This window comes from Thermobia domestica, chromosome 1, assembly GCF_964235325.1.
Source record: "Thermobia domestica chromosome 1, izTheDome1.hap1.1, whole genome shotgun sequence".
Lineage (NCBI taxonomy): Eukaryota > Metazoa > Arthropoda > Insecta > Zygentoma > Lepismatidae > Thermobia > Thermobia domestica.
In genome coordinates, this window is record NC_137454.1 from 85,298,113 (window position 1) to 85,310,551 (window position 12,439).

The 12,439-nt window shown below is 34.5% G+C and overlaps 1 protein-coding gene and 1 pseudogene across 1 annotated transcript in view; both read right to left on the reverse strand.

The window, feature by feature from the left end:
• Window positions 1–3,329: 3,329 nt before the first annotated feature.
• Window positions 3,330–4,688, reverse strand: LOC145686923 (cAMP-dependent protein kinase catalytic subunit alpha pseudogene; annotated as a pseudogene).
• Window positions 4,689–8,565: 3,877 nt separating this feature from the next.
• The window catches only part of LOC145687628 (cytochrome P450 4C1-like), a 41,306-nt gene continuing 37,432 nt past the window's right edge, over window positions 8,566–12,439 (reverse strand). The window contains exon 9 of the mRNA XM_081761121.1: window positions 8,566–10,429. Coding sequence (XP_081617247.1) covers window positions 10,254–10,429 — 176 coding nt within the window. The 3' untranslated portion in view covers window positions 8,566–10,253. The remainder of the gene's footprint in view (window positions 10,430–12,439) is intronic.

The following is a 12,439-nucleotide window of genomic DNA, read 5'->3' on the forward strand; positions in this document are numbered from 1 at the left end:
TAAAATATTACAAATATTATACAAATCATGAACCCTCAGTTATATTTGCATATAACGGAAAATAGGCCTACTTTATTACGGATAAGTTCTCCAACTCGTTTAAGTGTTATCGAATTTTGCATTTTTAATATTTACAAATAAATTACTGCATAACAATATATAGCATTTTCAAAAGTCATTTATCGAGTAATGAAATCAACAATTTCTTCTTTCGAAGTAGTATTACGTATGAATCAGTAGCGCCGGAACCTAGGAGCTGTTAGACTCTCAAAATTTTCATTGGAGGTTGAGTTCTTCCTCCCAAATGATCCATCCATACTTTTAATTGATTTACAGGTAGGACTATGTTAATAGTTTCAAAACTCAGCGCTAAGCTTTGAGTTAGTTAAAAAAAATAAGCTAACATATATACCGCATAATCTATCCGTATATTATTTGATACGCGGATATGTATAGTTATTTTAACTAAGTAAACTGGTTTATATAATCCTTATTTGAGTTAATTATAAGATTAACCAAATTTTTTATTAGAGCTCAAAGTGTATATATTTTTCTGCTTTGTTTGTTTTCCCCATTACCTTACAGCTTTAAGTTTATATTCTGGCCAATGTAAGTTTTCTTTTATTATACATAGACTGTTACATATCAGGCTACATTATTCATGTCCTATTTCAGCTTTAGTTCTGTGTAACACCACTGGCCGTAATACACTCAGCAAACAGTTTTTACCTATACCTAGGTACAATAAAATGACATTTCACAGGACAATGCTGGGCAGAAAGTTCTACATTATCTCAAAATCTTATGCTGTATGTAAGAATTGGATTCATAAAGATTGCCATTCTGGGAAACGGCAGTCTAATGCATATACTTGTGATTTCTACACTTAAACCTGTGCTCTTTTTCAATTTTATCACACTCTTCTTAAATTCATATTTATACTTAAACCCTGCATGGCCGGTACCAAACTCGTGCTGAGAAAGGTGGAGGGCTTAGTTCTGAATTTCATACATTGTTGCAGTTCGTAGCTGGAGCGGGATCGGAATTATGTAAGTACGTGGAAACACATTACGTCTAGTAATGTTCTGTGCAGCTGTAGTGTTACATTGTGTTCAAGTTACCAATGTTTGCAGGACAACAACTTATCGGCAGAGGTGATGCCCTGGCTATTCTCTGAAATGGGCGACTAACTCATGCCATTGAATCTGGAAGAGTACGTATTACCTTTTCACGGTCTCGCCCTTGTGTCTGGAAGATAAGACTTCGTGGTACCCCACTACTTATGAAAGAGGCTACTAGTGTGGTCAGAGGAACGGATCCATGCCCTACCTCGAGGATGAGGTAGGTATAGTCCTCAAAGAGCGTTTCGTGCGTGCACTTGGGTGCGGGATTTTTTTTTTTTTTTTTTTTTTTTTTTTTTTTTTTTGCTCAGATCGCGCCTTTCAGTTTCGGCACCTGAAAGTTTAACCGAAACAGGGCTATCATCATTGCAATCTTCTTTGCTTTATTATTTTTCATCATTCATTTGGTTTTCAATTTGGACAAGGGAGGACAGGGACGAGGGATGGAAAAATGGACGAAACCACAACACTAAGAAACAACAAAATAAAATTTAGACAAAATCAACAAAGAAAGAAAAAAAAAAGATTTTTTTTTTTATATATAAACTCCTAACTACCTAATATTTGTTCATCTTCTAATTTTCCTATTCTATTCTATTCTCGACTCAAGTTTAGCTTACTCTAGTCTTCAATTGTTTCATCCTCGTTCCTTTTATCATACTTAGCCTTTCTCGTATGTTTATCATCATCTTCATAGGTCTAGGTTTCACCTGTATGATAGGCTTTCCACCTAGTTTTTTATGATCATCTTCCTCATTGAGTCAGGTTTCTCCTGTATGATTAGCTTTCCACCTATATAATATCCTTTCCACCTATTTTTGTACTATCATCATCTTCATTAGATTAAGATTTCACCTGTGATGGCCTTCCACCTGTATGATAGGCTTTCCACCTATATAATAACCTTCCACCTATTTTTTGTATCATCTTCATTGGATTTAGGTTTCACCTGTATGATAGGCTTTCCACCTATGATAGGCTTTCCACCTATTGGGTGCGGGATGTGATACTTGTATCCTAACACATACTAGTACTTCAAGAGTAAGAGAGGTAAGCTGGAGATTAGAATTCACGGCCCTACCAGGCGAGCCGCCCCTCCCAAATGGCCGTTTTCTTTAAAGGGAGACAGTCTACATCAGCCATTGAGTCTGAAAATATATGGTGTACCTCTTCCGCAATTGCCTGAACGGCCCTATCACAAGGCTCAGGCATGACTGGGGCTTCTGGATTGGGTTGAACTCTGCCGGACTCCTGGAGTTCGGTAGCTTATTTGAGCTTATCCCAGGAACCTGGATAACGGTGAGCATGAGCGGGAGGTGAAATTGCTTTAACGCTCAGGCACCATGTCTGCAGAGCATGGAAGAATCTGACTCAGTAGAAGGACCACCTCGACCAGGAGGTTAACTAGTAGGCACTCAGAACTTTGATTTGGCCGCGCACTGAATATCGCACTCTAGGAGTTACATCGCAATTGCGAGTTAACGCAAAGGGACATACATTGATAGTGCACTAATTGTACGAGGATATACAGTCCCCATAAGAGAAACTACGGACCGGATGCATATAGCGGAGCCGAAGTGGAACATGAACATTCTCCGAACTTTCTATAGACAAAATATCTCAATTTTATTTCTGGAATGTCTCAATTTTATTTCTGGAATGTCTCAATTTTATTTCTGGAATCATAAGATTTATTTATATTGCAAGCTTAAATGATTGTGAATACCCCGGTCTCCCCTAATACAGATTCGTGTGGTAATGGCCAAACATTGTTGGTGCAAAATTGTATTTCATAGAAAACATGAAAGTATATAGTCTCTTGTATAAAGTGCAACTGCAACTATGAATATGAAATTGAGACCAAATCATCCAGAGTCTACATCTTCTACAACTATAGACATCACTTTTTCACAAATTAGCGAACTAAGTTTAACAAACTGAGTTTGGAAGTTTGGTTGTGCGTATGATAACTGAAAGATAACATTGCTAAATTTAACAATGTCTTCATGTATATATCTCGAATCTCAAGTGTAACAACACAATTGATGATTTTTGAAATAATTAAAAACATGTATAGGATAGCCTACTTTGGTTTGTGGTTTTCTTAATTACCTACGTATGATTAAAGTGATAACTAAGATCTTGTTGATAGGATGAATACAATATTAAGGCAATTACCATTTATTTTATAAGATTGATATAATCACCATCTATTCATTGCAATTTATTAAAATTGTTTGCGTATTTACACCATTGAAATAAAAAAAATAATTATAGGTGTCTAGTAGTACAAAAATTATGTACTTAATTTGCGAAGTCCGTGTAATAATTAACACCTTATGTCGGTATCCTACACATTTGAATACAATGATTTTTACCTCAAAAATCTTCAAATTCTTTAGCAAACTTGTCTCTAGAACTTCTCTTAAATTTTTCCTCTTCATATTTATCAAAATTGCTATGATCCCCAGGACCTTTGCATTTTGGTATAAAAGGTGGTTCTACACTCTCTTTCAGAATTGCAATCCAATCTTGGCCATGAAACCATCGATGATTTTTGATATCATTAATACCATTTTTCAGGTTACCATACCGCTTTGATAAGTCTGTAGTTAATAAATTTTTTAATAGATCTTTTAATTCTGTACTGAAATGATTCGGATAACGTACTTTACATGCTACAATCTTTTCGTATATTTTGATGGGATCATCAGCGTAGAACGGAGGGTGACCTGCAGCCATTTCGTATATCAAAACGCCAAATGACCACCAATCAACTGATGGACCATATCCTTTGCTAAGTATTATCTCAGGAGCTAAGTACTCCGGTGTTCCACATAGAGTCCATGTTCGACCTTTCACAATCTTACAAAAGCCAAGGTCTGTCACTTTTAAATACCCATTAGCACATATTAATATATTTTCAGGTTTAAGATCCCGATAAATCACATTCAGATAATGCAAATATTCGAAACAAAGAACTACTTGACATGCATAAAATTTAGCATGCAGCTCACTAAACTTACCTAACCTTCTCAGGTGTGAAAACATTTCACCTCCGTTAATAAAAGGCATTCCCAGATAAAGATAATCATTGTCTTTAAATGAAAAGTTCAAGTGAATTATGAATGGAAATCTTACAGCTTGCAATATTCTCTTTTCGTTAATTGTGTGATCCACTTGTTTCATTTTAACTATTCTCTGTTTATCTAATAGTTTTATTGCATAATGTTGACCTGTGGGATTATGAATAGCAAGCACTACTCTTCCGAACGCTCCAGTACCCAGCGTTCTAACACAACTGAAATCAGTTAGTTTTATATCATCTTGAGCCTTCTGTTTATACCTTGTTTCAAATTCTGCTTTTGCTTTTTCAAGAAATTGTGGAAACTGGTCCGCAGTCTTCAGATCTTGAAATATGTTGTCATTAGGACAGTTTGGAGTTACAGTCTGCGTCATTCTGTTACTTGTTTCGCGGTAATTTCTACTTATTATCAATTTGTTAAAGTTACTTCACTTTATAACGTAGAAATAATCTTTCAAGTTCCATATTTGAGGAAATTAACATTTTTCTCTTCTATGATAATAATTCTCACGGAGGTGATATATTAAGAGCTGAAATGATTTAATAAATCTAACGAATTTGATATACTGCATGAGTGTTAAAGAGACTAGTTGAGCGACTATTTCGCACCAAATTCCATAGAAACATGTATGGTTTAGCAGTATTTACAAAAACCGTGCATGAATTTCTGCAAAGTCACACAGCTTCATCATATTTCTAATTGATCTATCAGAATTACTTCATGAAGCATTTTCTGTTTACATGAGACGGATGTTTGCGAAGGAAACCCTGCAGATAGAGAAAACCCCAGCGTAAGGATTATTACTATAAGCATCGTATTTCATCTTAATAAATCAGCTCCTAATTGTCTTAACAACATGAATTATATTAGCAAACAAACTTTTACACCTGTTTACCAATTTCGTGTCATTTATTCTAAGGCTGCTTAAGGACAATGGCTATAAACAGGTGCAAAATCAATGCTGCGTACTACCAGACTCATGTCATGACTTAAAAAATACCAGCATGAAATTCCATCATTGTATGTCAAGACGTGATCCAGATTGAACTGCACCGGTTCAAGGCATTCAGTCACACAGCGAAAGCATCGCTGGAATTCTATCACCGTATGGAAACAGAAAACTTGAATTTCATCTCGGATGTCCCTGTCAAGAGTCCAGATGCCAGTCCAATAGACTATTGTGTTTTCGGATTCCTCAAGAGACACCTGCCCAATCGTTGAGTCCTCACCACCACTGGCCTGTGCAAAGCCTGTAAGAGGATTGGGATGCAATACATATTGTCCAACTACAACGCAGTCTCCGTGCTTGTATATCGTTGATTTTTTTAAAGTATGAATAAGATTTCGCTTCGTAAGGTTTGTTAGTGGTGATCCAAACATGAAGACAATAATTATTGTGTTAACTCAGGTTTCGACCAATGCCCACTTATATAAAGATACTAAATAAAATTACTATCACAACAACCTTCATGTGTTTTTACGTGTAAGTTACATTACAACTTTTAAAAGAACTGCACGAGTACGTATGTTCATAGGCACTGATTGTACTGAACTACTAAGGAAAGTAGCACTAGTTACATATTTAAATGGTTTAGTAAATCAATGCACTGACTTTATTAATGAGTAACCTGTTAGATACTTGGTTGTATCATGTTGCAAATTAGTACGCTACAACTTTGCCCATAGATATTCAAGTATATTCATATAATTGTTAATAAATAAATTTACAGTTCAGTATTTTTAAAGAAATCTTAAATTCTGTTACTTCAATTCTTTTATTAACAACGTTCTACGTGTTTGAAAAATATTCATCGTATTTTTCTCAAAGCCGTTTCCGCACTGAGCGGCGCAATTTTCTCTGAACCGATAGATGACCAACAAACATGGTGGTTATTGAGGACGTGTAGTAGACCGAAATTCAACCGCAAATTTAACTAGTTAGAATCATGAGCGAAAGAAAGTATTTTCCGTAATCACCTAGCTCCGAAGTATTTTGTAGCGCAAGGCGCGGGAGACCCGGGTTCGATTCCCAGCGGGAGCTCATGTGGTTCGGATTCCACGTTAATCAGTAGGTCCACGTCTCATATAGCCTCGCTGCTGAACGGGACGTAAAACTCAAAATCAATCAATCAATTTGTAGCGCAATGAAAGACATTCAGTGGAAATGTCCATTTTGTCCTTTCGCATCACTCCTAACATCTACGCAGCATCTTCATCTCCACAACATTCAGCTTCTGTTCCTCTCTCTCTTCTTCATCGTCCAACAATCTGCATCGTATAATATAGTAGTTCTCATTACTGTTTTGCATACTTTTCCTTTAAAGTGTACTAGTATCCTATGGTCACAAAATACTCCTGTCGCTTCTTTCCATTTTCTTAAGCCGCTGCTAATTCTACTGTTTACATCTTTTATTTTTGCATTTTCCTGAAGTACTTGAATTTTCTCGTTATTACCACCTCTTTTCTTGCAAAGTCTTATTCTTGTATTGCCAATTACAATTTCCCTGAAAGGATAATTTAACTATTCTATCTTGATTTTACTAATTCTAAGTCTTGTTCTCCAATACCCCTTTGCAGGTATATAATTTCGCTTGCAGTGCTATACAGATGTATGTGCAGTGCAATGCAGATATATCTTGAATTATACATATGTATGTGTTTGGAACACTTTCTTCAGTGCCTATCAAATAAGATCTCGTAACAGTCTATAATACGCTTTCTTTAGGTCGATGGAAACCATATGAAGGCTTTTCTGGTATTCTCTGTACTTTTCCATTAGTATCCTAAGTGCAAATATTGCATCCGTTGTTGACCGCCCTAGAATGAAACCAAATTAATTATCTGTTATTTCTATTTCTTTCCTCACTCGCTCCCAGAGCTCCATTGCATAGCTCATAAGTTTTGTTCCCTTATAGTTGCAAGATTTTAATATAAAAGTCGTTCAACGCACAATCCAAAGAAAACCTCGCTAGGCGACGTTGAACGGCCCGAGTCCCCAATTTAGAGCGTAGCTCAAAGCAACAGTAACGCACCCAAATTTGGAATGTGGGGAGACCATACTCCATGAAATCGAAAATTTGAGATAGTTACAGTCAGAAAGAACATATTTCGAATTTCCAAAACAGTGATCGGAATACAACATATTATTAAATCAATTAGAATTGAAACCAAATTGTTAATACGCAATATAATTATACAAAACATGTATACCTATACATAACATAAAATAATATCACATTATTTGCACACTACCTGACTATCTTCGACTTGTTTATATCCAATAACGTACAATTGCACAATATATATATTAGGGTGTCCCCAGTGATGCTATTCGAATCTTTTTACAACCGTCTCTCTCTCTCTCTCTCTCTCTCTCTCTCTATATATATATATATATATATATATATATATATATATATATATATATATATATATTGTCCCGTCAGCAAGTGCCATATTTTGAGAGATGATAGTATTGGTCATGACAAGTAATCGATCGAGATATCGATGAAAAGACCACTTTATTTTGTACACATTGCTTCGAAGGTACATATCTCGAGAACTAATAAAGTTATTGGAGTCATTCAAGAACGTGTTGCAGATAGTGAACACACGTAATTGGCATTAGTGACCGTTCACATATTACATAACACTGTTTTTGATCAATTCTACACCCTCCCTTTCCCTTGTCACACTTCGTAATGCAAGGCTGAATTCCTCCCCCTTTGTTACTTAACGCTTTTTGATTTTTGTTTTTCTTTTATCATTTTTTCTTATTTTGCAGATTATCACAAAAAAATTAATGGCAGAATTTTTCAGAACAAAATGCTTGTATTTTGAATATATTTGTAGTGTTTTTCGCCAACAAATCAAAGTATTAGAAAATAGTAGTATCGTAATATTATTTTAACTCCATAAGGTTATTTAATTAACCAGTCTTAATTCTTCGAAATTCCATACTGTCGTTTTCCCAAGGAGATCGCACCCAACTTCTTGCCTAAATTGGATATCATCATTGGAAGCAACAATGAAAATAAAAACAAAAGAGATGGTAAACACAGATCAGTGTTGCAGACTTTTCGAGAAATAACGTGAAACGTGTGTTAAATGCAAACACACCATAGATCTACACTTTATACACCATGTTTAACAAAAGAATATAATTAGTTTAATTGAAAAGTGTTGCCAAATACAATATACTGATTTTTTTAAAAAAATGAACATCTTGGTAATAATTAAATGTAAGAGAGACTAATGTTTGAAAAATTACCCATACGAAGCAAAACAGACTTATATTGTTTTATAAAATGAAATGAAGTACTCAGATAAGCATTTAGTTTTATAGTTAATAAATTTATTTTTCCTTTCAGTTTTATACTAACAATAAACAATTGATGTATTTTGAGTTATTTTAAAAGCGTTATAATTCTTTACATAATATATAAACACATATTAAAACTCCTTAAAACACACACACAAAAAACACATTTTATCTTAATTCTACACTACTTACGCTTATTTCTAAATAAATAATGGTAATCAAATCGATTTACACGGTAACATAACTTCAATTTTTGAACTTGCTGCAAGATTCTGTATCTTTTTTAAAGATCATTTCTTCCCATTTGCTATATTAAAACATAAGCAAAATCTCTTCAGACATGACTGTAGGTATTTGAATTTGAACTTAAACGGGCCTTACATTTTTCATGTCACTATAGCAGTTTAAACGTAAATTAATAAATATATAATCTTACAAAAATTGAATAAACTAATAAGACGTCCAGTAGCCTAGTGGCAAAGTCCATTACAGTCTATTATTTTTCAATTAGTTACTTCATTTCGAGGATCAGTGGAGTGGCCATTTAATTCAGGACCATATTATGTATCAATTTGTTTCAACATAACGCAAAAATTTGCATTTTCGTTTGGGATAGTCAACATAGGAGTTATATCATATTATTTGTTGCATTTTTTCCATTGCGTTGTGATCCATAAATTTTGCGAAAACTTGTAAGTAATGAGATTTCAGATCTTTTAGAGGTGAGACACAGTAGTGGGAAATGGCTTATACTGTAAAAGTTGATCTTACAATTGATACACACCAACTGTATCAGGTTTAAGCTTCGATCGTGTTTCGGAGTACATTAATAGTAGGTGCAATCCTTCATAACCTCGGTTATAAAAGAAGAAAAACATAAAAACTGCAACCTTAATACTAACAGCCACTAATATTAAGTAGGAAACCCATCCATGTAACATTAAACTTTCCTCATGCGACAGCCGATTTAAGTCTACTAAAGCGAAGCTTGTACAATGGAAAATATTACGTTTCAAATGTTATAATTGGTTTGCTTTATAAATTAACATTCAAGTAATTTTACTATGTTTTAGTATATTTCCACTGTATTTTATTGATCCCTTGGAAAATTTTGAATCCAATATTCTGGATTTAAAATGTTCATATTGGTAACTAGAATCTTTATGTATGAAATAGCATTAATATATTTGGAAGGAGTTAATAACTTGTACATTAGACGACAGGATTAAGTGTGAAATTAAAGAAAGAACATTTTAAAAAATGAGATCAATCTTCCAAACAACCAACAGATCACACTTGAGAAATAAAGACCACAAATATCATAAGCATGTATTGAAACCTTATTATTGTTATTATTGTTTTCGGCCCTCATCATAGGTCTTCCGTTTCTGTACTTCACTTCAAGTAATAGTTTGATTTCACTATGGACCAGCTACTATTTCTCTGATACTTCATATTTCTGTTAATCTTAGCAAACTGCGAAAGATTTCCCTCATATTATTAACTTATCTCAAATATAAAGTAACTGATTATGATTTATCTCTATTGGAATTTCCACCACTGGGTTTGCATGACATTTTAACAAGATCGTTATTGGCGTATATATATATACTTACACACACACATTCAAACATACACATCATACATAAACATAATATTAATATAATATACAAACAATTTGCAAATAAATACTATCAAGTTAGGAAATGACACCATGAAACTTCTTCACTTCTTCTGACCCAGATTTCTTTCTATGAGCTTCAAACCAAGGTTACCCTTCCACGTGAGGACTACATTTGGTAAGGGTTTAATTGCCTCTCGTTTTCCGGTAGCTTGTACTTGGTAAGTCCGTAAAATAGACGCCAACAGAACTTTAATTTCAATAGTGGCAAACTTTTGTCCTGTAATTAAAGATACATTTAGTAAATGTGGTATTACATTATCGTAAGATATGAACAGCCTAGTTGCAAAACATGCTATATACTATAACTTTTTCTTTCTTTTTTTATTATGAGCTATTCGTATCACTTGATAAAATGTACACTCATGTCCAAAATTATTGTCGCATATCTATAAATATGTTATTGTAGGAATATAATTTGATAACCAATTCGCCCGGTATTTCTTATAATGCTATTATGTGTATAATCGGCAAAGACATGTATGTGACAAATTTCATGTCAAAAAAGCAGTAAATAAGAACAATAAAACGAAAATAAAACTTTCTTGTCCATTTAGTAACATCTTGTATTACTCATTCTAATTTTCGTATTTATAATTCTTTTCCTATGAAATTTACCACAAATACACATATCCCGATTATACACATAGTATCAGTATTAAAAGTATCCTGCAAAATCATTATCAAATTATATTCTTACAAGAAGACAGTTATAGATATGCGACAATCATTTTGGACATGAGTGTACATTACTTTCATAGAGTAAAACGAGTGCAGATTTAGAGTGACACTGCTGAAGAAGGTAATATCCAAAAAGTGTTAATTCTTCAAGTGACTTTTTGCTACACTTTAAAGATTTAAAGTAGTTTTTACAAATTTGCAATGTTCACAAAAAATAGCTATACACAAAAGTAAAGATAGTCTTTGTTCCTCTCCAACTTTACCTATAGAATTAAAAAAAGATTAAAAGAAACTAAGTTTAATTTTCCTTTATAGCTATTATTAAAATATCTATCGCTGTCGTATTTTATATACATTTGTCCTTTAATTCCTTATGTCACATACACCTTTCTCTACCTATAGAGAATATATGTTAAATTTATCTCATTATAATGAAATTAATCTCATTAGTAGGTATGGCCACAAAGTTCCGATTCCGGCGAAACCGATTCCGCGAGAAACCGGTTCTTGGAGATCCGGTTTTCAGAGCCGGTTCCAGACCTGATCCGAAAAACCAGTTCCAGAACCGGATCTTAGGAACCAGTTGCATATCTGGATCCGAAAACCCGGTTCCAGAACTGGTTTCAGACCTGGATCCGGAAGCCCCCAAAGACCTGTACAGGAGGCACAAAGTTCACCTTCAAAACACTGCAAAGAAGACAACGCGCTTGTGCCTTCCCCTCTCAGACCCACTTGTGCCCCAGAAATAAAATTGTCCACCAATGGGTGTTTAGCCAAATGAGTTTGTCAGTTTGCCAGTTACCCAGTTAGGTTAGCGAAATGAGACAAACAGCCGCCGCCTGGACGCCTGCTTGTCGCTTCCGCTATTTCATCTAGCACACTGTTCACAGCCTGTCAGTAGCTCGAGTTTAGCGTAGGGAATGGCCACAAAGTTCCGGTTCATGGAGATCCGGTTTTCAGAACCGGTTCCGGATTCGGTTCCAGATCTGGATCCGAAAACCCGGTTCCGGAACCGGTTCCAGACCTGGATCCGAAAACCTGGATCCGGAACCGGATCCGTTCTACCAGGAACAAGTTCTGGCCATCCCCACTTATTAGTGAAAAATTATTGTATAAAAAGTAATTGTTCTTATATCTTTTTGATCGAAAGTGAGTATCAACATAGAGTAATGCAGTCATAAAAATTTGCTGTTGTATTGGTGAGTCAAGAATGATCAAATCAAAGAAAAAATAAACTATTTGTAGTGTAAGGCATAGTTGTTAAGGGTAATTTAACAATTTAGAAATGTAAAGATAGAAAATGAATCAATGTGTCAGTAAGTATCTGTAGGTACTTCTGTATATAAAAGAAATCCTAGCTGACTGACAGATCAACGAGAAGGCCAAACTACTTAAGTTAGAAACTTGAAATTTAACATAGAATTTAGAAGGCACTCGCAAAGTAATAGAATTCTTCCAATATGCAACGAGTAAAGTAGAGACTTCGCTTCGTTATATGTCTTACTTAACCATTTGCTGATAACCACATCTGTGCAAAACCATAACATAT